At 38.9% G+C, this 24,701-nt stretch overlaps 1 protein-coding gene across 1 annotated transcript in view; it reads left to right on the top strand.

Annotated features, from left to right (window-relative positions):
• GALNT9 (polypeptide N-acetylgalactosaminyltransferase 9) overlaps positions 1–24,701 on the top strand; it is a 433,263-nt gene that overhangs the window by 222,481 nt on the left and 186,081 nt on the right. The window contains exon 6 of the mRNA XM_073628324.1: positions 6,348–6,465. Within this exon, the coding sequence (XP_073484425.1) occupies positions 6,348–6,465 (118 nt within the window). The remainder of the gene's footprint in view (positions 1–6,347; positions 6,466–24,701) is intronic.

The following is a 24,701-nucleotide window of genomic DNA, read 5'->3' as shown; positions in this document are numbered from 1 at the left end:
GCCCCTAATCTACATGCAGGGTGCTGAATGCAGGGATTTCAATGCCCTAAGGCTAACGCTCCGCTAAATAATAATCAGCATCTGAGGTAAATATTAAAATAAAATATAAATGTAAAGCAGCCAGCACCAAAAGTTCAATACTAAAAAAATTCCAATAGAATATATAACAAAGTAAGTGCAGTGCTAAAATAATTGTGATATCATTATGATGATAAAAATATTTGAATAATAAATGGAGAAGTGATAAATTCTGCCAATCCCCACAAGATGTCCACTCGTGACAAAACGCGTAGGGTGGAGCCTCCGACGGGGACGTCATTACGCTAGCCTTCCGCGACGGTGGTGAGACAAACGCTCTAGGAAATAGGGAGAAGCTAATAGAGACACCGTGGCTTTTATGTGACACAACCGCCTATTATGATACTTCGCTCCTGTAAGTGTAAACTTTTCTTTTATTAAATTATCTGAATTGATATACTACACCATGGGAGTTTTCATTTTTTATCTCTGAGTAACAATAGAACAAAAGCTGGTCCGGACATCTATAGGTTTTGGGGAGACTGTTAATTCCCTGTGCCGGGCGAGACTGCTATCAGCAGTCACGGCTTTTGGTAAGCAAGCTACCTCACATTTGGGTGTTGACCTGAAAACACGTTTGATTTGTTTTGGGAAGATTGGTGTCACAACTTTTTTCTCCTGTAATTCATCTTTCTTCCTCTGGAGGCTAATTTTACATGGACTTTCTCATTAATCACTATGGGACGTTGCTTTAGTTTTCTTTTTTTACTTTTTCTTTTTTGAATTTTTTTTTGAATATTTTTTCTTTTCATCAGTAATCAAGTTTTTTTTTTTGAAGCACATGATTAGAGCATGAGGCTCTAATTGGCGTCCAAAATGGTGAGCTCGGGGCACAGTGCTCTGGACTCCCCGAGCCCACCCAGTTGTGTGACAATAGCAAAATAATATTTGCTTCCTATTTCTCCTCCCAGGCAATCAGGAAGCAGGTCTTAAGACCTGATTGGCTGGGAGCAGAAGCAGGGGGGAAGTCGCAAAGGAGGAGATGCAGAGGGAAGACCCCGCAGCTGCCCCGACCTGGATGGGGTAAGTGCGGGGCTGGTGGGTTGACAGGCGAGCAACGGGCGGGGTTTGTTTGCCAATCGACCGAGTGATGGGGGGTTTGATAGATCGAACAAATGACCGGGGGGTCTGGTGGTTTGTTTCCCGCCCCCCCCCCAACAAAATGGAGCACCAGCTGCCACTGCATTCAGCAAGAAAATTAAAGTGTAACTAAAGATCTGCTCTGTCCAAAACTAAAAATAAGTTTTGCTCCAGCCAGTTTTTATAAGATTTTGGACAGAATTGGGTTTTTGTTGAATGTCTCATCTCCTCTTGCAATAACCGGTGTATCAGGTGACTGTCAATTAAATGAATGTATAAAATGAATCTGTCCTTCAAGGAATACATGGAATTTTGAGCTCTCTTGATGCCTTCCCTGGAAAGAAATTATCCGCTAAAGAAGCTATAGAATCTGACACTTCTGGGTGTGTCAGATTCCTGGTCCACCTCTGGGCTCTTTGGATTCTCTTTTCCCTAGGTCAATAATGTGTCTTGTAATAACATTGAGGCTGGCAGAAGGAACCAAAATGCACAGAGTGGGGCCAGGAAATTTACACTCCCTGCAGTGTACAATTCTGAAGTTTCTGCAATGAGTGATTGGTCTTCCTTTTAGTGGAGATTGGGAAAGGTGAATATTTAATGTATTCTTTGCAGACGCAGCTTCCTTTTATACTTTAACTTTAGTGGCAGAGTCATATTAAGAGATGAGGTTAAATCTTTTCAACAGATCACTTGCAGCAGTATAACCTATAGGGGTCACAAGTACTGTAAACACCATGGTTTTAGGTGTTCAGGAGTTTTTTTTTTACTGATCTAAATACAGCCATTGCTTTCAATAGGCTTGTAAATATGGGCACATAAATATCAAAAATCTGTATTACTGATCACTATTTTACTCATATAACCCCCCCCCCCCCCCCCAAATAGATTATGTTATTCGAATAAAGCCAGAAGATCCAGCATTCATTCAAAAGTGTTGTGTGCAAGGACAAATATATATATGGGAAATATATGGTATGTTCCATTTACAATCCAAATATTTTTTGTGTAAAAAGCTCTTTGGCGATCTTACATCTCAGTAATGCTAACATAAGCAAATATTGGGCAGGTTCTTTGCTATTGGAAGTGCTGACACTAATGAGCAGTCACAGAACTCGGGTGATGCTTGCTGAATGTCTAGGTTTGGGGTCCATTTATAGAAGCTCCTAATTACTGTACATAGACACTGTAAAGCCAGTACAGAACAGACAATTAACATATTTTTTTTCCATTACATTGTTACATTGCATTAGATTTCCTATTTGAAGCCATAGTTTTAAATAGTTACATTTTGACCTTGATTATTAACCCAAATACCACCAAGTTGCTGGGTGGGAAAAAAAATGATTTATTACTAAACTAACAGAAAACTAGAATGAATTAGTCTTGAATTGACAAGGGACCACAAGGAGTCCAGACACATAGTACATCAGTGGCCTTTTCTCATCAGAAATTTGCAGCTCGTGCTGAAAATGTGTTAGAAAAGAAATGCTTACAGGAAGTCACATATCAAACACATCTGCCTCCTCTGGGCCCGTAATGCAGTGCAGAATCCTGCAAATGACAGTATGACTTAGTAAGCAGCCGGCTGTGACCTTGAAAAGGGTCAGGGGTTCATATTCTGCAGTTCTTGTCTGCATAATGGTAAATTACTACCAGTATTTATTTGAATAATCAGATTTCTTCTCCTGACCAGAATTTGTCTCTAAGGAAGAGGCAATAAGAGAATCAAAGAAAAGTCAGTAAAAGAAGAAAGCTGCTAAATCTGCTTTATCTGTGCTACATCTATTTTTAAATCATTCCCTACTTAAAATGTTAACTTAATTCCCTTTACCTTTCGCATGCAAGATAACGTTTCAAATCCGACTTACATTGACAGTCTTAATGACTGCTAAAATGACAAAAAAAGCGCAAATAGATAAATCAATACCTCTTTCAGTCTTTTCCCATCTGGGGTTAAAGAACATATGAAGCATAACTGTTTTGCAAAAGCACTGTGTATTATAATAGAGTTCTAATATACAATTGTGTATTATACATTTTTTTTTAAATGTTTTTTTTTTTTTGTAGCTCTTTTTGCACGTACTACGATTACCTGTAGCACCTTCTTGCTGTCTACATGCATGCACTTGAGCAAGTGCTGCATATCATTCTTCAGGTGGGGTTTCCTGATGGTGACAACATCATGCTTGTGCAACCTGTGTCATTATGATCATGTTCACTCTTTACCGGGAAAGAGTGTGACTGGGTGACAAAGCGGAAAAACCATTTAAAGGCTAGATTAGACTATTCTATAAAAATATTAATGGTGTGCTGTCTCAAATAACAATATGTGAATGTAAAAATCACCTGATGCTCATAGACCTGCAGTGTAAAATAGCCAATGCTATAAAAAAAACAAATATTTTTTAAACTGCAAATAATGTACTGCAATTCATATGATATTGTGCAAATAATATACAAAAAATTCATATAGTACACCTTTCCTATAAAGTGCAAAGTGCAAACATGTGTAATAAATAATTAATAATTCATACATAAACTGTGAAAAATAAACATCCAAATAAAGTCAATCCAAGTGCAGGAATAAGTAAGCAATAGTTTATACATAAATTATGAAAGATGAATATCCAAACAAAGTCCATCCATGTGTAAAAGGAAAGTGCTCTTGTGCTGAAAACAGCTGTAAACCAAGTGCATCTGTGTCACCACCGTGTTCCTAAGGGCAAACAGGCTGCCTACCAGACCATAAGATCCCACAAAGGAGAGCGTAAGCTCTTGGGAATATTTCCCACTGAGAAACCGCAGCTTACTCCTGGGCAGCCTCTAAATATCATGGTGTATGTCACCTTTTGACTCCCGCAGTTACATGAGTTAAGAATAAGGAAGAGGGTCCATAGTGCTATACTGCTTAAAAAGTACATTTAATGGCAAAGTATTATGGTAAATAAAAAGTTGATGCGCTATCCATAATTCATATAGTGATTGTTAAATCAACACTCACTATAAACCATATCATCAAAGTGCAATAAAGTGGAAACATAATCAATTACAAATTTCTCATAACATATAAATATAATGTGCTCCTGTAAAAAAATGAACTTCAGTTGCCCCAGTGACGACGTTCATTAGGACGAAACGCACATTGGGCAGTAGGAGTAGCGGTGATGTCAGCACGTCCACAGGGACGCAGATGCTGTTCAGATCGATATGCCTGTTTTATCCTCTTTCTTGTGAGTATATCTATTTTTTAATAACATCGTTTTCCATGATTGTTGCACAGTGAGATGTCCCTTCCTTTCCATATGTGCATTTGTTTCATTTACTGAACTGAAGAGTAAATATATGGAGGTAGCTTGAGGACAAGTAGAGAGATCATCCATGCTAGTGCCGGGATCTATGAAGTGTAATTTTATGCCTGAGGGGTCTTACTTGTCAAAGGGCTTTATCTGACCCGTAAGGGTCAGACTCTCTGGTAAGAGGCAAATCCTTTAAGTTTGCAGTGGAGCACGCTGTGATGAATGTCCAGATCATAACCCTATTCCGAATGAATTACACTGATTGGTTGTTGGAACTCTTCCTGATCACACTTTATTGTTTCATAGGACTTTGCACGATTTATTTCTACAGTTGCACGATTTCACATATATGATATATAAGATTTTTTTACAATAGTCTTTGCACAATATATTTATATGATATGAGAAATTTGTTACTGATAAATTTCTGAGGGTCTGGCAACCTTGGATAGCGTATATCCAACCTTCTAGATTCGATAATATGCTTCTTTCGATTTAACGTTTCTCTGGCGCACACCTCATTTGACTCTTCTTCCCCTTTGTTCTTCTGTTCTTCCCCCCATTTTCAACTTCTTTTCTTTATTTTCTCCCTCCTTTCTAATCCTGTTTATTTTTTTTAGTCTCATTCTGTGTATCTATTTTATAGGCTTTTTAGGCCGCCGAGGCTCTGCTTAGGATGGTTACAGTGAAGGCACATTTATGGTCCTACTTTGCACTCTCACCCATATATAACCCTATTGACAAAAAGCTTTTATGTTTTACCATGTTCAACTGGATGTCCTTGCCTAAGTCAACATGCACTGTTATTGGACACCTAAGTTCACTCATTTAGAGACTTTTGTTAAACCGAAATGCTGAATTTGAAACTCATTTATGCATTTTCTGCATTGTCGATTAGTTTCTTTCATGGCATTTGACTTTTTGTGCGTATCATATGCATTGTAACCACCTCATTATTGATCCAATCTGTTGGATTGAATTTTAATAAAACCTTTGTAAAAGAGAAATTTGTTATTGATTATATTTGCACTTTATTGCACTATGCACTTTGATGATATGGTTTATAAGGATTAGTTGATTTAACATTCACTATATGATTTATGGATAGCGCAATAACTTTTTATTTACCATTTTAATTATTTTGTTATGTGCAATATTTTTGACTGCTGCTGTCCCCACTTTGATTTACTTGACTTAATTTTACTCATATAATTGATTCACTAGCGCAGGAATTTTTTTCACTATAATGGTAATGTATTGCACTTACAGAGTAATAATAATATACAGGCAACAATATCAAATGAACACGGCTGCAAAGAGTGTAGGTCGGTCCATGTGTGCTGACGTCACACCGCTAGCTCTGCCCTAGGTTAGACTATTGTCACCCTATAACAGGATGTGCCTGCACGGGGGGTCCTTTGTGGTAGGATCATCATTATCCTAAAGAAAGTTACAGAAGCAGCAACATTTTTTCATTTTAGGCCAGGAGGTTCAGGCAGAGCATAGATTTCAACCAAGTGTTAAAAGCATAAGAAATAACTATGGTGTCAAAACCAGAAAGGACACAGAAGAAAGGGCTGACTGCACAGAAAGAAAAAAGATTTTTTACAATCATACGGTGACCATTAGAACTGCTTCAAAAGACCTTTATTCTTTATGCCTACAGTTGAGTCTGCTTTGTCTTACACTACTAAACCTTTCATACTCTAATAAATATGCACACATCTGGGTTCAGAGCCAAAATATCACTTCAGAAGTGAGGCTTGATCTTTTTTGATTTTTTTGTTATGACCTAATTACATTTTTAGCATGTAACGATAAGAACACTTAGCTGCCAGCAAGGAGAAGACCCTGTTTTACAGAGACGGTGCTCATTTTATGTCTTTATATTAGGACTCCAGCGATGATTGGCTGCTCCTTTGTGGTGGACAGAGCTTACTTCGGAGAAATTGGGCTGTTGGATCCTGGCATGGAGGTGTACGGAGGAGAAAATATTGAGCTTGGCATGAGAGTAAGTGTACAGACTCGCCCAGCATTAATGCTGTATAATTTGTGGGATCACATCTATTAAATGCATGCATTGTTCTCAGTAATATATGGGCAGAATGACTGAATGCAATGGAAGAACTCCAACTGAGATATATAACTCACTAGCGGCGGTTTGACACTGCATATAATTTATAGCAGTGTAGAGTCTGTCGATTTACTAAATGGTAGATTGGTCTGCCGTGTAGGCTTATATACTGATGAACTGTGTGCCCCTTAATAATACAAGGTATGGGATATGCATACTTAGTGTGCCACTTAAATATTGCCACTAATGCACACGGCAGTAGTTCCTCTACTAATGAATGCTGTATCTGAATGGAGGTGAGATGAAAAGACATTTGATAGCTAAAGAAATTCAAATATCACTCTGTTTATATACATTGATATCAATTTTATTGTAATTGTTCCTCCAGTGGTAATGTGGAGAAGATTTAAAACATCAGATAAAATCTTTCATCTCAGCAGTCTTATTGATCTTAAAGAGACACTGTGGTGTTGCCCATGCAGGGCAAAGTGACAGCATCTTTGGAAAGAGCCCACCCTCAGCCCCTTTTACCCACCTTGTCAGAAATCTCTTGCTGCTCCTTCTGCCTCTGCAGCTGTCTCAGTACTTGACAATTCCAGCTGTTGAGGAGCATGTGACCTCCACCTCTGACATTGCTTAGGTATAGCAGCTAATTGCTAGGTCTGAGTGAGATGACTGCTTACTGGAGTTGCCATCACCACTTATGCTTATGCAAGCAGTGGCAAGGAATTGCTGGAAAGTTGAGTATATAGTGGTCAGGATCTCTTCCCAGAGACAAATTTAAGGGACACGTATGGAGCTTACAGGTACCTATGCAAACTATAATTTTCTCTTAGACTAAAGATTTTGGACTAGAAGAAAACTTTTTACTGTACCTTATGCTGCAGGCTGGTTGCATGGGGGCTTATTTTTTTTTTTATAACAACAGGCCTTAAATGATATTATTACAAGCTCTTACTTGTAAATAAGGGACATTATAATCCTTAATACACATTGGAAGCTGTATACCCTGAGGCTTCCAATGAACTCTGCTTAAAGCAATGCCTTCAGCTGCCCCCGTTAGACATGTGCACTGCCAAAAAATGTGTTTGTTTTCGTTTCATTTGTTTTTTTTTTTTTGTTTTTGGGTCATTCGTTATGTACACGATTCACAAATTTGAAAATTCATAAATTCATAGATTCGCAAATTTGAAAATTCGGAAATTCAGAAATTCGAAAATTCGGAAATCCGAAAATAAGAAAAAAAATCCGAAAATTCTAAACTAACAATAACTAACTTTAAAATTATAGGTATTGGAATTTCCTTTCAAATTTGGCTGTTAGTGAACATAATGAATACAAATTTATGCAAAGTTACGAATTATCCAAAATAACAAAAAACGCACCTAAACAAATGGAACGAAAAAAAAAAAATAAATAATAATAATAAAAAGTTTTTATTATTATTATTGTTGTGTATTATTATTAATTCGTTATGTTCCATTCGTTTAGATACGGAATTCGTTATTTCAGATAATTCATAACTTCGGAAACTTCCGTATTCGTTACGTTCACTAACAGCCAAATTTGAAAGGAAATTCCAATACCTATAATTTAATAGTTAGTAATAGTTAAGTTATTATTAGTTAGTTATTATTTCAGATTTTCTAATTTTCAAGTTTTTCGGATTTTTGAATTTCGAATTTACGAATGTATGAATTTTCGAAGTTACGAGTATTCTGAAAAATTTGTTAAATGGGTTTTTGTTAATTCAGATATTTTTGAATTAACAAATGTTTACAAATTCGTTAAAAAAAAATTCGGAATGAACTGAATTGCACATGTCTAGCCCCCATGTGCAGAAGAATAATGTGCCGTTATGTCTGGATCACTTGTAGTAGTTTTACCACCTTGCTTGTTCTTGTCCCAACACACGGCACCATATTATATTCAGCCTGAGACACAGAGAAAAGTTCCCATACTTTAGATCGCAGGGCATTGTACATCGTGGCTTCCAGGCTTGGCCCATATGGGGCACTGAACAGCAGCGAGCTCTAGAATGTAGACCTCACCACTATGTGGGAAACATAAAGCATTAAACTTCCCCTTCACTACTAAAGGTCCTGTCACCAGCCACCATTACCGCTTCCTCTGTTAGCTGACTGCTTTTGCTTCTTGTACACTCTACGCAACTTGCCACACAATCTTGACTCTTTACCTACTGTAACTGTAAGACACTTGAATTCTTCACCTCAGAAAAGTGAGACAAAACAACTTCCTCTTTAAATAAATAATTTGTTTACTAAAATAAGTTGCTGGAGATAGCACATCAGTTCAGTATACCATCTTTATAGTTTATTTTTTCCACAAAAAGATCATACTGTGCAACAAATAAGATTTTCCTGTGCTTGATTGGCTATACTGTCCTTGGTGGTGCTGCCCATATCGTAAAGATAAGGCGAAGCATAGCAACATACTGAGTCCATACACATGGATGCCTTAATAAATGCCCCCATTTGCTGGGATAGCCAGAAGAACGGATCACATTGTAGGTCCTCAATGTATTGCTCCCACACTGCTTTGTATCACAAGGCTATCTACCTGGACATATGCCTCTTGCAAAGGAAGTGACTCACACATACAGGGATGCATGTCACACTATTACATTAACCCTGTATGCATCAGTCCAATAATTTAAATGTACAGTAATCACAGTAATATAAGTTATCAGCAAAAGCACAATGTAAAGTAGGTACCTGCCTACAAATTGAGTCCCTGATTAAAGTAAAGCATCTATCCTACTCCAATATCTTGTCATTTTGTAACCTCAAAGTGTTGGATTTTGATTGTCACTTTTTACTTTGTGTATTTCTTTGTGTTGAGATCAAGTCAGATGTAAAAGGTTGGATTATTTTGTCAGTTGTTGTGACCACCACACATTTATTACCATCTTAAAGAAAGGCAACCTTCAAATTTAGAAACTTGTATTTGGGTGCATCCATATTATATGCTTCAACTCTTTCGTTGACATGCACTTTCAATACTTTTAAGCATTAATGTGCTAACAAAAGCTATGACATGCCGTGAAAAAGATGACAGCTAAGTGATGGAACTGAGAGGAAAGGACTGGGTAATGCGACTAGCACACTGCACTAAACATATCTTGTCATTTAAATGACTGAATTAGGTTTTATGGTAAAATGTTATTAGTAGCTGCATGCTAGTCAGATTTCATTTACTGTATTGCAGTGGTGACAAATGTCATTCTATCTTAAAGGTATATTCCGTTTACAATTTAAGATGCATACGGTGTACACAGCCTAAATAATTCAGTTTTTCATTGGTTTATGTCACTATTAAAAGATTTCTTATCACCTCCTGTTCCACTGACAACTATAACATTTTAGATTTTTCATTAATTTGTGCCTGCTACCAATAGTCTCCAGAACACATTGAAAGGGATACTCTCTCCAGCAGCAACACAGAGAGCAATGAAAACTAGACAGGAGTTCGCAACCTTCTCCACTTTATCTGAAACAAAAAAAAATGGTCATAGATTCACTTTAAAGGCTCTAGTCACAAGAAATTGTATTGTATGGATTGAAAAATTGAGAACATAGATGGTAAAGAACGTTAAAAAAAACTTTATTTTTAACTAAACTGCACTACCCACCCCAACCCAAGTTGCTTACCTCTGTTGCAGAACTGTGGCCTTCTCTAATGTTTACAGTCTGTCCCATGAAAATCTGTTCCGGGCTGGTGACCTTATTTAAAATTAAATATAATAAGGGTTTTAAATAACTAAAGCTTTGGGTGTTCCTAAATAAAGGAATACCAGGCTGCCCCAATAAGATTAACTAAACTTTTAACTAAACTGCACTACTCACCCCAACCCAAGTTGCTTACCTCTGTTGCAGAACTGTGGCCTTCTCCAGTGTTTACATTCTGTCCCATGAAAATCTGTTCAGGGCTGTTGACCTTATTTAAAATGAAATATAATAAGGGATTTAAAGAACTAAAGCTTTGGGTGTTCCTAAATACAGCAATACCGGGCTGCCCCAATAAGATTAACTAAACTTTTAACTAAACTGCACTACTCACCCCAACCCAAGTTGCTTACCTCTGTTGCAGAACTGTGGCCTTCTCCAGTGTTTACAGTCTGTCCCATGAAAATCTGTTCAGGGCTGGTGACCTCATTCAAAATGCAATACAATAAGGGTTTTATAGAACTAAAGCTTTGGGTGTTCCTAAATAAATCAATACTGGGTGGGCTGCCCCAAAGAGATTAAAAACAATTAAACAGAATAAAACATCCTCATGGCCTTGTCAGTCCCAAACACTCATGTCTCAAGCTATGTCTCATAATCAAGCACCAAGCTTTTGAACAGCTTATTCAAGTAGCCCCAATAAAGTAAAACGTCATAATATTAAGGCTTATATTAAACAGACATGAAACATGTTTAATACTTACATAGAGAAACAGTGCTGTAAGATCAAAGGAGCTGTGTCACTAAAGTGTGCTGCATCTCCATTGGCCTGGGTGATAAAGTTCTTCATGTGTGTATATTCTCATTGAATTCACACCAGATGTTGGACAACCCATTCAACAGGCACTGAGACACAGCTGTGCATAATGTGCAAAACAGCAATGTAGTGAGTCTCATATAACAAAAGACAAATTAGAAACCCCAGAATGGTGCTTGTACACTTCAAAAAGCCTGGGCCAAAGTCCATACAGTGCAAAGCAGAAAGAGAGCAAACATTGCTTTGATTAGAGAACAACTCAAGAATCATAAGAGATATATGTCATTTTCCACTTTCAATTGATTTGGCGCCCCTCCGCAGCTATATGTCAGCCTAAGGACCATCTAAATCAACATCCATACAGAGATCAATATTCAAGACTTCATCGGGAGTTCAAACTAAATAGATGAAGGTGTTAAATCATTACTTGCAAAGATCACTAGGGCATATATAGATCTCTATATAAATTCAAACAAATTGTTACACTTATTAACTTTGGCAGACACCCGTCTGCCAAAATTACAACCATCAGAGGCTCAAAATCTACCTCATATGCAGGAGTCCATAGAGCAGAGGGCCTCTCAAGAACATCACTGAAGATGCAACAGGACTAACAGAGAAGGGAACTGATTCCCACCAAGGAATCCAGCTGTGATGGCATTTATGATGTCTCCTTTAATTGTATGTAGACCCTAAAAATAAACTTCTTTTATTTGTACCCTTTGAGTCTGTTACAGATGCTATTTAAAGTATTTTGTTATACCCAAGAAGAAACAAAAACCTGTTATTCCAGCTAGAAATCACTGTCCTTAGTTCTCTATATGGATTACACCATAACTTCCCCCATATGTTATGAATGAAAATGCAGCATCATATCTAAGGACTGGAAAGCTGCAATATATTGCATTTGCATGCTTGGGTTTAGTAATATTGTAAGCATAACGTCCTGTAGCAATAAGCAAGTCATATGCTTAAATCCTACCAGCTTACACATGACAGTTGTACTATACCATTCTACATTAAACATTTAATTTAATAACAAATAAAAAAACTAAACTACACAAAAGGAAATCAGACTGAGTTACTGAGGGAATATGATATAATTGAGAACAGCTCAGCGAAGCTGGCCCCCCTACAATCAGCACAAATAAAAACTCAAGTGTGTTTCTTTAGTGCTACGTTTGTGCTGTTTTGTGCCGTAAAAATTTACATTTGTGCTGCTTTTATTTTTAAGATATTAGCAATTGTTTTTTCCAGACTATGACATCACCTAGCCCCCCTACAACGCCCAAATGACACAAAACTGGTCTCGTTGGTTAGTGCTACGTTTGTGCTGTTTTGTGCTGCTAAAAATTCCGTTCTAGCTTTTATCGTTTTTGCATTATTAATGATTTATTAAAGGTCACCAAAGGTCAGTCAGCCCCCCTACAACGCCCAAATGACACGAAACTGGTCTCGTTGGTTAGTGCTACGTTTGTGCTGTTTTGTGCTGCTAAAAATTCCGTTCTAGCTTTTATCGTTTTTGCGTTATTAATGATTTATTAAAGGTCACCAAAGGTCAGTCAGCCCCCCTACAATGCCCAAATGACGCAAAACTGGTCTCGTTGGTTAGTGCTACGTTTGTGCTGTTTTGTGCTGCTAACATATCCGTTCTATCTTTTATTGTTTTTGTGTTATTAATGATTTATTAAAAGGTCACCAAAGGTCAGTCAGCCCCCCTACAACGCCCAAATGACACGAAACTGGTCTCGTTGGTTAGTGCTACGTTTGTGCTGTTTTGTGCTGTTTTGTGCTGCTAAAAATTCCGTTCTAGCTTTTATCGTTTTTACGTTATTAATGATTTATTAAAGGTCACCAAAAGTCAGTCAGCCCCCCTACAACACCCAAATGACACAAAACTGGTCTCGTTGGTTAGTGCTACGTTTGTGCTGTTTTGTGCTGCTAACATTTCCGTTCTATCTATTATCGTTTTTGCGTTATTAATGATTTATTAAAGGTCACCAAAGGTCACTCAGCCCCCCTATAATGCCCAAATGACACAAAACTGGTCTCGTTGGTTAGTGCTACGTTTGTGCTGTTTTGTGCTGCTAAAATTTCCGTTCTATCTTTTATCATTTTCGTGTTATTAATGATTTATTAACTGTCACCAAAGGTCAGTCAGCCCCCCTACAACGCCCAAATGAGACGAAACTGGTCTCGTTGGTTAGTGCTACGTTTGTGCTGGTTTGTGCTGCTAAAATTTTTATTTGTGCTGTTATGGTTTTTAAGTTATAACAGTTTTTTTTTTTTTTCAAACCCCACTCACTTTGCCCACCCTACAATCAGCACAAATAAAAACTCAAGTGTGTTTCTTTAGTGCTACATTTGTGCTGTTTTGTGCTGCTAAAATTTCCGTTCTACCTTTTATCATTTTTGCGTTATTAATGATTTATTAAAGGTCACCAAAGGTCAGTCAGCCCCCCTACAACGCCCAAATGACACAAAACTGGTCTCGTTGGTTAGTGCTACGTTTGTGCTGTTTTGTGCTGGTAACATTTCCGTTCTATCTATTATCGTTTTTGCGTTATTAATGATTTATTAAAGGTCACCAAAGGTCACTCAGCCCCCCTATAATGCCCAAATGACACAAAACTGGTCTCGTTGGTTAGTGCGACGTTTGTGCTGTTTTTTGCTGCTAAAATTTCCGTTCTATCTTTTATCCTTTTCTCGTTATTAATGATTTATTAAAGGTCACCAAAGGTCAGTCAGCCCCCCTACAACGCCCAAATGACATGAAACTGGTCTCGTTGGTTAGTGCTATGTTTGTGCTGGTTTGTGCTGCTAACATTTTTATTTGTGCTGTTATGGTTTTTAAGTTATAACAGTTTTTTTTTTTTCAAACCCCACTCACTTTGCCCACCCTACAATCAGCACAAATAAAAACTCAAGTGTGTTTCTTTAGTGCTACATTTGTGCTGTTTTGTGCTGCTAAAATTTCTGTCCTACCTTTTATCGTTTTTGCGCTATTAATGATTTATTAAAGGTCACCGAAGGTCACTCAGCCCCCCCTACAACACCCAAATGACACAAAACTGGTCTCGTTGGTTAGTGCTACGTTTGTGCTGTTTTGTGCTGCTAAAATTTTTATTTGTGCTGTTATGGTTATTTTAGTTATAAAAACAAGCTGTTATATTTGTGCTTTTTTGTGTCATAATAATAAAAATTTGTGCTGCTTTTATTTTTAAGATAATAGCAATTTGTTTTTTCCAGATGATGACATCACCCCGCTCTCCTGTCACATACCTGGTTAGTGAGCTCCTGGTTAGAAAGCAGCCATGGGAGCACAGTGAGGTATGAGTGCCTGTGATCAGTCCAGTAGACTGCGTGGTGGAAGCAGTCAGCAGGTGGATGTGGCGCCAGAACCAGCTGGTGGCAGATGAGCTGGCACTGAGCTTGGCTGGTGGCAGACTGTGGGTAAGCAGCTGGAAGCAGGAGACAGATGAGACCTTGCTGGGCTGAAGAGCTGTAGCAGGCTGGATGAGCAGGATGCAGGGTCAGATGAGCCGGATCCATAATGGTCAGGCAGATCAGGCATAGACGGCACACAACAGGATAATCGGGTCACAAACCAAGTCAGCAACAGGAGGTAGATCAGGCAAGAAGAGAAGGCAGAAGCAGAATCCAGAGACAAGCCAAGGTCAGGGCAGGTAGCAGTCAAACGGAGGTCAGGAGCAAGCTGGGTTAGGATCAGAGGTCAAACACAGGAATCAGGAATGAACACACAGAAGCGGCACACCAAATTGCAGCCTGTTTATATAGTCTGTCTGGTGCCAGCATTGGTGACAGGCTCACGCTCATCTGCCCAGCCAGTTGCCAGTCTGCGCATGCGCATATGTATGTACAGGGAGACATCATTTGTGCTATGCGAAAGCCTTCCCTGACACCCCCTACAGCAGCCAAACAAAATGAAAACGGGCTGGTTGGTTAGTGCCACGTTTGTGTTGATTTGTGCCTATTTACTTTCCATTCTGTGACGGCGTCTCTTCGTCTGACGGCTCTTAAATAACTGGGTGGCCCCGCCCCCTCTGACGCACGGGACATGACGGGACTTCCCTGTGGCATTCCCCGTGACGTCACAGGGAAGTCCCGTCAAGTCATCGTGCGTCAGAGGGGGGCGGGGTCACTGGGTGCCCCCCCCCCTTTATTTAAGAGCCGTCAGACGAAGAGACGCCGTCACACAGCGGGAGCCTCCCTTCATGACAGCATGGGTGCGGAGCGGCCCGGAGAAGAAAATGAAGAAGAGAAGAAGAGAAGAAGGAAGAAGAGAAGAGGATGAAGAAGAAGATGAAGAGAAGAGCGGGAGCCTCCCCTCATGCCATGGGTGCGGAGCGGCCCGAGGAGAAGAAGATAGAAGACGCTGCGGAGGAGATGCTGGACGAGAACGCTGGAGGAAGAACCAGAAGAGCCAGAAGAACCAGAAGATGAAGGAAGAAAGAAGAAGCATTTAAATAAAGGAATTGTCAAAAACTGTCTCTTGTCATTTTTAACATTTTTGACAGTTTTTTAGTGAAATGGCAGGGGTAAGTACCCCCTTACCATTTCACACAGGGGGGGCCGGGATCTGGGGGTCCCCTTGTTAAAGGGGGCTTCCAGATTCCGATAAGCCCCCCGCCTGCAGACCCCCACAACCACCGGCCAGGGTTGTGGGGATGAGGCCCTTGTCCTCATCAACATGGGGACAAGGTGTTTTGGGGGGCTACCCCAAAGCACCCTCCCAATGTTGAGGGCATGTGGCCTGGTACCGTTCAGGAAGGGGGGCCGCACTTTCGTCCCCCCCCTCTTTTCCTGCGGCCTTTGTTTTTGTTTTTGTTTTTTTTTGGCGCGGGGTTCCCCTTAAAATCCATACCAGACCTGAATGGTCTGGTATGGAATTTAGGGGGAACCCCACGTCATTTTTTTTTTTAAATTTTGGCCGGGGTTCCCCTTAATATACATACCAGACCTAAAGGGCCTGGTATGGAATTTAGGGGACTCCCACGTCATTTTTTTTTTTTAATTTTGGTTCGGGATTTCCCTGTGGGGAATTCCCATGCCGTTTTTATCAATGAACTTCTATGTGTATTGTCGGCAATGCAATAGCCGCGGGTAGTTTTAAATGGCTTTTTTCCTTCGAAACGTCATTTTGCTGTCAGACTGTTCTAAACACAGGAAACATGCGCCCCTTTACAGGCATACTATAGACACCCCCCAGGTACGAAATTTAAAGGGATATTACACTTTTATTGTTTGACTTTAAGCATTATTAAAATCACTGCTCCTGAAAAAACGTCCGTTTTTAAAACTTTTTTTTGCATTGATCCATGTCCCCTGGGGCAGGACCCGGGTCCCCAAACACTTTTTATGACAATAATTTGCATATAAGCCTTTAAAATTAGCACTTTTGATTATTCATGTTCGTGTCCCATAGACTTTAACGGTGTTCGCGTGTTCAAGAGAACTTTTTTCCTGTTCGCATGTTCTGGTGCGAACCGAACAGGGGGGTGTTCGGCTCATCCCTACTCCTGACCTCCGTTTGACTGCTACCAGCCCTGACCTTGGCTTGTCTCTGGATTCTGCTTCTGCCTTCTCTTCTTGCCTGATCTACCTCCTGTTGCTGACTTGGTTTGTGACCCGACTATCCTGTTGTGTGCCGTCTATGCCTGATCTGCCTGGCCATTATGGACCCGGCTCATCTGACCCTGCATCCTGCTCATCCAGCCTGCTACAGCTCTTCAGCCCAGCAAGGTCTCATCTGTCTCCTGCTTCCAGCTGCTTACCCACAGTCTGCCACCAGCCAAGCTCAGTGCCAGCTCATCTGCCACCAGCTGGTTCTGCCGCCACATCCACCTGCTGACTGCTGCCACCACACAGTCTACTGGACTGATCACAGGCACTCATACCTCACTGTGCTCCCATGGCTTTCTAACCAGGAGCTCACTAACCAGGTACGTGACAGGAGAGCAGGGTGATGTCATCATCTGGAAAAAAACAAATTGCTATTATCTTAAAAAAAAAAGCAGCACAAATTTTTATTATGACACAAAAAAGCACAAATATAAAAACAAGCTGTTATAACTAAAAAAACATAACAGCACAAATAAAAATTTTAGCAGCACAAACCAGCACAAATGAGGCACTAACCAACGAGACCAGTTTTGTGTCATTTGGGTGTAGTAGGGGGGCTGAGTGACCTTTGGTGACCTTTAATAAATCATTAATAACGCAAAAACGATAAAAGGTAGGACAGAAATTTTAGCAGCACAAAACAGCACAAATGTAGCACTAAAGAAACACACTTGAGTTTTTATTTGTGCTGATTGTAGGGTGGGCAAAGTGAGTGGGGTTTGAAAAAAAAAAACTGTTATAACTTAAAAACCATAACAGCACAAATAAAAATTTTAGCAGCACAAACCAGCACAAACGTAGCACTAACCAACGAGACCAGTTTCGTCTCATTTGGGCGTTGTAGGGGGGCTGACTGACCTTTGGTGACCGTTAATAAATCATTAATAACACGAAAATGATAAAAGATAGAACGGAAATTTTAGCAGCACAAAACAGCACAAACGTAGCACTAACCAACGAGACCAGTTTTGTGTCATTTGGGCATTATAGGGGGGCTGAGTGACCTTTGGTGACCTTTAATAAATCATTAATAACGCAAAAACGATAATAGATAGAACGGAAATGTTAGCAGCACAAAACAGCACAAACGTAGCACTAACCAACGAGACCAGTTTTGTGTCATTTGGGCGTTGTAGGGGGGCTGACTGACCTTTGGTGACCTTTAATAAATCATTAATAACGCAAAAACGATAAAAGATAGAACGGAAATGTTAGCAGCACAAAACAGCACAAACATAGCACTAACCGACGAGACCAGTTTTGCGTCATTTGGGCGTTGTAGGGGGGCTGACTGACCTTTGGTGACCTTTAATTAATCATTAATAACGCAAAAACGATAAAAGATAGAACGGAATTTTTAGCAGCACAAAACAGCACAAACGTAGCACTAACCAACGAGACCAGTTTTTTGTCATTTGGGCGTTGTAGGGGGGCTAGGTGATGTCATAGTCTGGAAAAAACAATTGCTAATATCTTAAAAATAAAAGCAGCACAAATGTAAATTTTTACGGCACAAAACAGCACAAACGTAGCACTAAAGAAACACACTTGAGTTTTTATTTGTGCTGATTGTAGGGGGGCCAGCTTCGCTGAGCTATTGAGAACATTTTTGCCAGTGCGAGCAACAGAAAAAGAAAAATGAATTTTCCAGCAGACCTCTTGGATGCTTTGGGGCCCCAAGGCATTGCCCTTTGCCACTTTATGGCATATACCATTTTGAAACAAAGTAAAAATTCCTTTACTTCCCAGAATTAATTGACATTTTGTAACATTCTTATGTCCTCCTGTAGCTGCTGCTGCAACATAAGGTGCTATTTGCTCCTTTTTTTAATGTTAACTAAAAAGTGTAGTTAAAGTTTGGCAATAATTAAACTGCTACATTAATACAATGTTTTTTAATGGCAAGAAAATAAATTGTAGAGCTTAGGGCAAAGAATCACGTTGAGCTTAAAGAATGTGTCCCTTATAGATTGGTACTTCTGGCCTGTACACAGGAAATAGCTTTTCTTAATCCCAAAAGCAGCATGATAAATAAAATAGAATTGGCAGGAAAAAGAGCAGCCAGACATTGCCACTATATTATGAGAATGGATAGAAAAGAGATTAAAGGAGGAATGTAAGTCCATTAAGAAAATGTACCCAGCAAGTGTTTTTTTTTTTCATAAAATAGAAATGAATTGCTCATCACAAGTGAATCACTTGGGGCTGTGAGGCTAAGCATTGTTATCATAAGCTATACACCCAAAGATATTATGTTGTCTTAAGGAGGGTGGATATGCAAATTGTATAATCTTATTCAGTTTTTTTGTTTGTTTTTTTCGCACATGTGTTCAGGAAATCGGATATGATTGAGGATGGGTATGCATATCAATTTGCCTATTGGGAATGACGAGTACCAAAGATCTTTATATCTGACCTCCAACTGGCCACCAATGTAAGGGGGCACTTCACCACTGACCATCATTTACCACTGACCTCCAACATACAGGCTTAGTTAAACACTTAACAACAATACAGAGGGATATTATACTGGCCATAAATGTAAGGGGAAACTTCACCCTTGACCATCAATTTAAGGGGGCACATCTCCCATTTACACTAACATAAGGGGGCACTTCGTCCCTGCCCACCAATATAAAGGGCCAATTTGCCACTGCTGTAAGGGATAATACAATGACTGCCAATGTAAGGGGTAACTTCATCACTGACCACCAAGACACTTATCCACTGGATACAAACATAAGAGACCATGTCAACAATGACTACTAACATGAGGGGCATTTAACTAACCACCAGTTTAAGGCAGCACTTAACCAATGATCACTAATGTAGGTGGCGCTACACTGACTAACAGTGTAAACGGGTACTTCTCCACTGGCCACCAATGTAAGGGGTTACTACTATACTGACTACCAAAATAAGGGGCATTTCTCCACTGATTATTAATGTATGAAGGTGTGTATACCACCAATGGAAAAGGTACTGCACTGAGCACTCTGCACAGTGCCAAAACCCCAGACATACTACTACTGACCATTGCACCCTGTAAGCCGTACTGTACATAACATACTTATAACCACAATCTTTGCTGTCCTAACAGTTGCTGGCTGCTACATAGTTCCTAATTATTTTAATTACATTCTCTGTTAAGGTATACTCAGAAAAATTTTGAGACTCTTGCTTGCAGCAAAATAAATAAGGCAAAACTTGTGGGCACAACAAGCAGTAGTGTACACAGTGTGTAGGCTCAAGCTCTAGCTAAGCCACATCCATGGTCAAGTGCAACTTAGGCAATGTACATCACAGCTTTTCTCTCTTGCTCAAGGGTTCCCCCAGGCATTTAACAATCCTAGCAATGCCTTTGGGCTAGATTGAGCTATTTACATAATAGGCAGAAATAAATCATGCCTGCACCTACAGAGGTAATATATATATTTTTAAATTGCTTTAAACTGTCGTGTAAAGCTAATTTTCTATAATAAAGTTACTCATGTGAGCCACATTTTGCTTCTGTTGTCTTATGTTATCAATTTTATTAGTAATTGTGCAAGTTGCATTAGGCTGGACAAGGGTTTAAATTTTGTACATTAAAGGTGGTTGTGGCATGGTAAGGCAGGCCATATAAGGTGTGAATTTCTGTCCTGCAGCCAAGGGTTGCAGGAAATCAATTTGCATGATTCCCCCATCAACACAGACAGTGCTGACAGAGGAATTCCTCCTGCCAAAACATTGTCTCTAGCAATATTTGTAAGAGAATTCAGCAGGCTGGTTGTACCCAAGTTGATCGATCAACTTGGTACATTTAGCCTGCCCATTAACGGTTTGAATCTCGGCTGGTTCAGCAGATTCAAACCTTGTATGGCTGGCCTAAGCCTTATTTTGTTTTTGATAAAGTAGGTACATACTGTAACTTCCTATTGTCAATGAATATTTCAACGGTTACTGTATATATGGGCTTTCATGTCTAATCTCTGAAGTTGGCCACATGCAAAGATATGTAACAAGAGTCCAAAGAATGCGATATCAGTTTATATTTTATATGAAATTAATACTTTACAAAGCAACACTCATAATTACAGAATAATTAGTCATTGCACACAGAAATAGCATTACATTTTTGAGCTAACTGAATGTGGGCTGCAGCACTAATCTGTATTGACACTGCAGTCCTTGTGTTTTTGTCACAATACTTTATTAATATATTATTACTAGATGTGGTCAATAGATCATTTTTAAATGCCTCAGTGCTTATGATTTACAACGTGATTGCACTGTAAAAATAATGGGAAACACTCTCCCTTTTTGTAAAAGTCAAACCCAAGCTAGAGTATTTGAAAATTAGCTATAAAGCGCTACTGAACAGTGTATATAGTATCTGAGAGCACATCTGAAACCAATAGTCACCACACAGAAAGGGTGTTGCAAAATTGCAGAGTCATTTATTGCAGTCAGAGTAAAGGTGAAGGGGCGGGGCATGAAATGTCCCCGCCCACATCACCTTTGGGATCGTGGCAGACCAGTAATTTTAAGTAAAGTCAGCTATTTATATATAAAAAAATGTTTTTTTTTTTAAATGAATATCATATTTTCCAGCGTATAAGACGACCTTTTATACCCAAAAATCGGGGGTCGTCTTATACGCCAGTATATGGATGTCAGCCCACTGGATGTGCATTAATGTCCGGGCTGAGCCAATCACAGTGAGCGATGTATTCTATTAATGAATACAAAGCCTGCTCGGATTGGCTTTGAGATTCAGAGAGGCGCGGGCTGATGATGTTCCAACCTCTGCCAATCACGACGAGCGATGTATTCTATTAATGAATACAAAGCCTGCTCAGATTGGCAGAGGTTGTAATATCATCAGACCGCGCATCTCAAAGCCAATCCGAACAGGCTTTGTATTCATTAATAGAATACATCACTTGCCGTGATTAGCTCAGCGCGGTATACTGTAATACTGTATACAGTATGTTACCGAATGCGGCTACCCCTCGGCTCCTCTTCTTTCCACGACCACCTTGCGAACCACCACTGGAGCTTTGGTTTGAAGCACCTCACCCTCCATTTGGCACCTGACCCTTTATCTGGCACCTGACCCTCCATCTGGCATCTGACCCTCCATCAGTGGATTTTGCCAGGCACATGAGGTATTTATCACCGCAGCATTGCTTCACAAAGCTTGTGATTAAGTTGCACAGACTTATTATTGCTGTTTCAGTATGTTACCCAAGCTACTAGACAGACTAGTCGGAAGGGGGTCGTCTTATATTGCGAGTGTATCTCAAAACCTACGTTTTAGCTGGAAATTTAGGGGGTCGCCTTATACGCCCAGTCGCCTTATACACCGGCAAATATGGTACTTACTTGGTAGATACATTGACAGTTGCCCAAAAAATGGTCCTCTGGTATGAGCCTCCACCTATAAAAAGAAAGAGGATGCATCATTAGTGGGAAGAAGACGACGAGGATACAGAAAGCAACACATCCCACCCTCCCTCCCTGTCGTGGCCCAATTTATGAGGTTTGTCCCTTTTTTTGAAAGGGGATGTTACAGTTGAAGTTTAAGTGTTAGCTCAAGCTATAATAGCTGAGCTATATAGATATATATATATATTTATATATATATATATATATATATATATATATATATATATATATATATATATCTATATAGATATATAGATAGATATATCTATATAGATATATCTATCTATATATCTATATAGATATATAGATAGATATATCTATATATATATAAAAAAAAGTTAAATATATGCTATTTGTGTTGATTATTTACAATTTATTGAAGTTGATATGAAATTGAATTAATATTTATACCTATAAATAAAGGGCCATGGCCAATTCAAACCACACGTTTTGACTAAGGAGTGTTTATTATTTAACGAAACGAGTGATTTTATTTATTTAGCAAAGTTAAGAAGTTCTGACTAAGATCCCATAGGTTTGGACATTCCATCTCACCACAATGTGTCTACATATGGATTGGGCAGGGTATTTTTTTATTCTAAATGGCTATGCAAATTATGTGATGATACATTTTATTCAATGAGTTATTATGTGTCAATTGTTTCGTTTAAAGTTTTATGAAGATAGTAAATTAAATGCTTAATGTGCAAAAGGCCTTTCCTTTAAATGAATACGAAGTAGAAAAAAATGAAATTTCCAGATGTGAACAAAGAAGGTCATAAATCATTCAGCGTTATCCCAACATTACCTCCCTAATGTATAACAGACATCTGAAGCTTCTCCAACATGATCATGTGAAGGTCAATAAAAACAGTGACAGCAGTCACTTAAGTTGTGAAATCATTGGCTGTCCTCAAAGGAGTGCTCCACCAATCAGTATACTCTGTATAGTACATTTATAAAGGTGTGCCAGTTGCTCTGACCTTTTGCCTAGCCCTATGGAACAGTAATACGAAAGCAACATCAACATAATTAAAAAAACATACCCACTTCAGATTATGTGCACATAATGAATTTATATGTTCGAATTAAATTCTGGCTTTGCTTATATTTTAGCTTGGTGTTTGGGTGCTTTCTCATTGCTAAGCTTTTTGATGTGTGAAGCCATGCTATTCTTGGCTACTCATGCATTTTCATTTGGCTGCCTCAGCCACAGACATTACATAATTTCCCCAATCTGCACAAGAAAGGGCCTTTCAGTTGAAAGTATTTTCCAAATAGACACAGAGAAAACTATCCATTTCATTTAGAACAAAATAGATAGAAAATTATAATAATGTCAGTATATTGTCATGTGTTAACAATTCTATTATACATACCTTGTATGACATTTATTCCAGTATTCTGTATTGCTTTGCAAGTCTTACTAAAAGTAAGAGTCCATAACTAGCCATGTAATTTTAGCTTTAAAGCGTCCACACTTTAAGGATCTATTTGGAATGGTATTTAAACAATATACTAGAACCAAGTGCAATTTTGGCTTCATCTATCATGTATATCCATTATTTATCAGTAAATTTACCTAATTTTATCTATGAGGCAGTTATTGGGAACCTCAAGTTGACTGCATATATATATATATATATATATATATATATATATATATATATATATATATATATATATATATATACATATACAGTGGGGACGGAAAGTATTCAGACCCCCTTAAATTTTTCACTCTTTGCTATATTGCAGCCATTTGCTAAAATCATTTAAGTTCATTTTTCCTCATTAATGTACACATAGCACCCCATATTGACAGAAAAACACAGAATTGTTGACATTTTTGCAGATTTATTAAAAAGGAAAAACTGAAATATCACACGGTCCTAAGTATTCAGACCCTTTGCTCAGTATTTAGTAGAAGCACCCTTTTGATCTAATACAGCCATGAGTCTTTTTGGGAAAGATGCAACAAGTTTTTCACAGCTGGATTTGAGGATCCTCTGCCATTCCTCCTTGCAGATCCTCTCCAGTTCTGTCAAGTTGGATGGTAAACGTTGGTGGACAGCCGTTTTTAGGTCTCTCCAGAGATGCTCAATTGGGTTTAAGTCAGGGCTCTGGCTGCCATTCAAGAACAGTCACAGAGTTGTTGTGAAGCCACTCCTTCATTATTTTAGCTGCGTGCTTAGGGTTATTGTCTTGTGGAAGGTAAACCTTCTGCGCAGTCTGAGGTCCTGAGCACTCTGGAGAAGGTTTTCATCCAGGATATCCCTGTACTTGGCTGCATTTATCTTTCCCTCAATTGCAACCAGTCACCCTGTCAATATGGGGTGCTGTGTGTACATTAATGAGGAAAAAAAATGAACAAATGAATGATTTTAGCAAATGGCTGCAATATAACAAAGAGTGAAAAATTTAAGGGGGTCTGAATACTTTCCGTCCCCACTGTGTGTATATATATATATATATATATATATATATATATATATATATATTACCAATTTCAAAAAGGGTGTGTTGTGCCATTACCCAAATTCAGCTCTAAACCCCCCTTGACCATTCTAGAACGTGTCCCAGCATTAATTTGTTTT

The sequence above is a fragment of the Aquarana catesbeiana genome, linkage group LG01 (genome assembly GCF_042186555.1).
Source record: "Aquarana catesbeiana isolate 2022-GZ linkage group LG01, ASM4218655v1, whole genome shotgun sequence".
NCBI lineage: Eukaryota > Metazoa > Chordata > Amphibia > Anura > Ranidae > Aquarana > Aquarana catesbeiana.
This window is presented reverse-complemented; position numbering and strand designations above follow the sequence as displayed.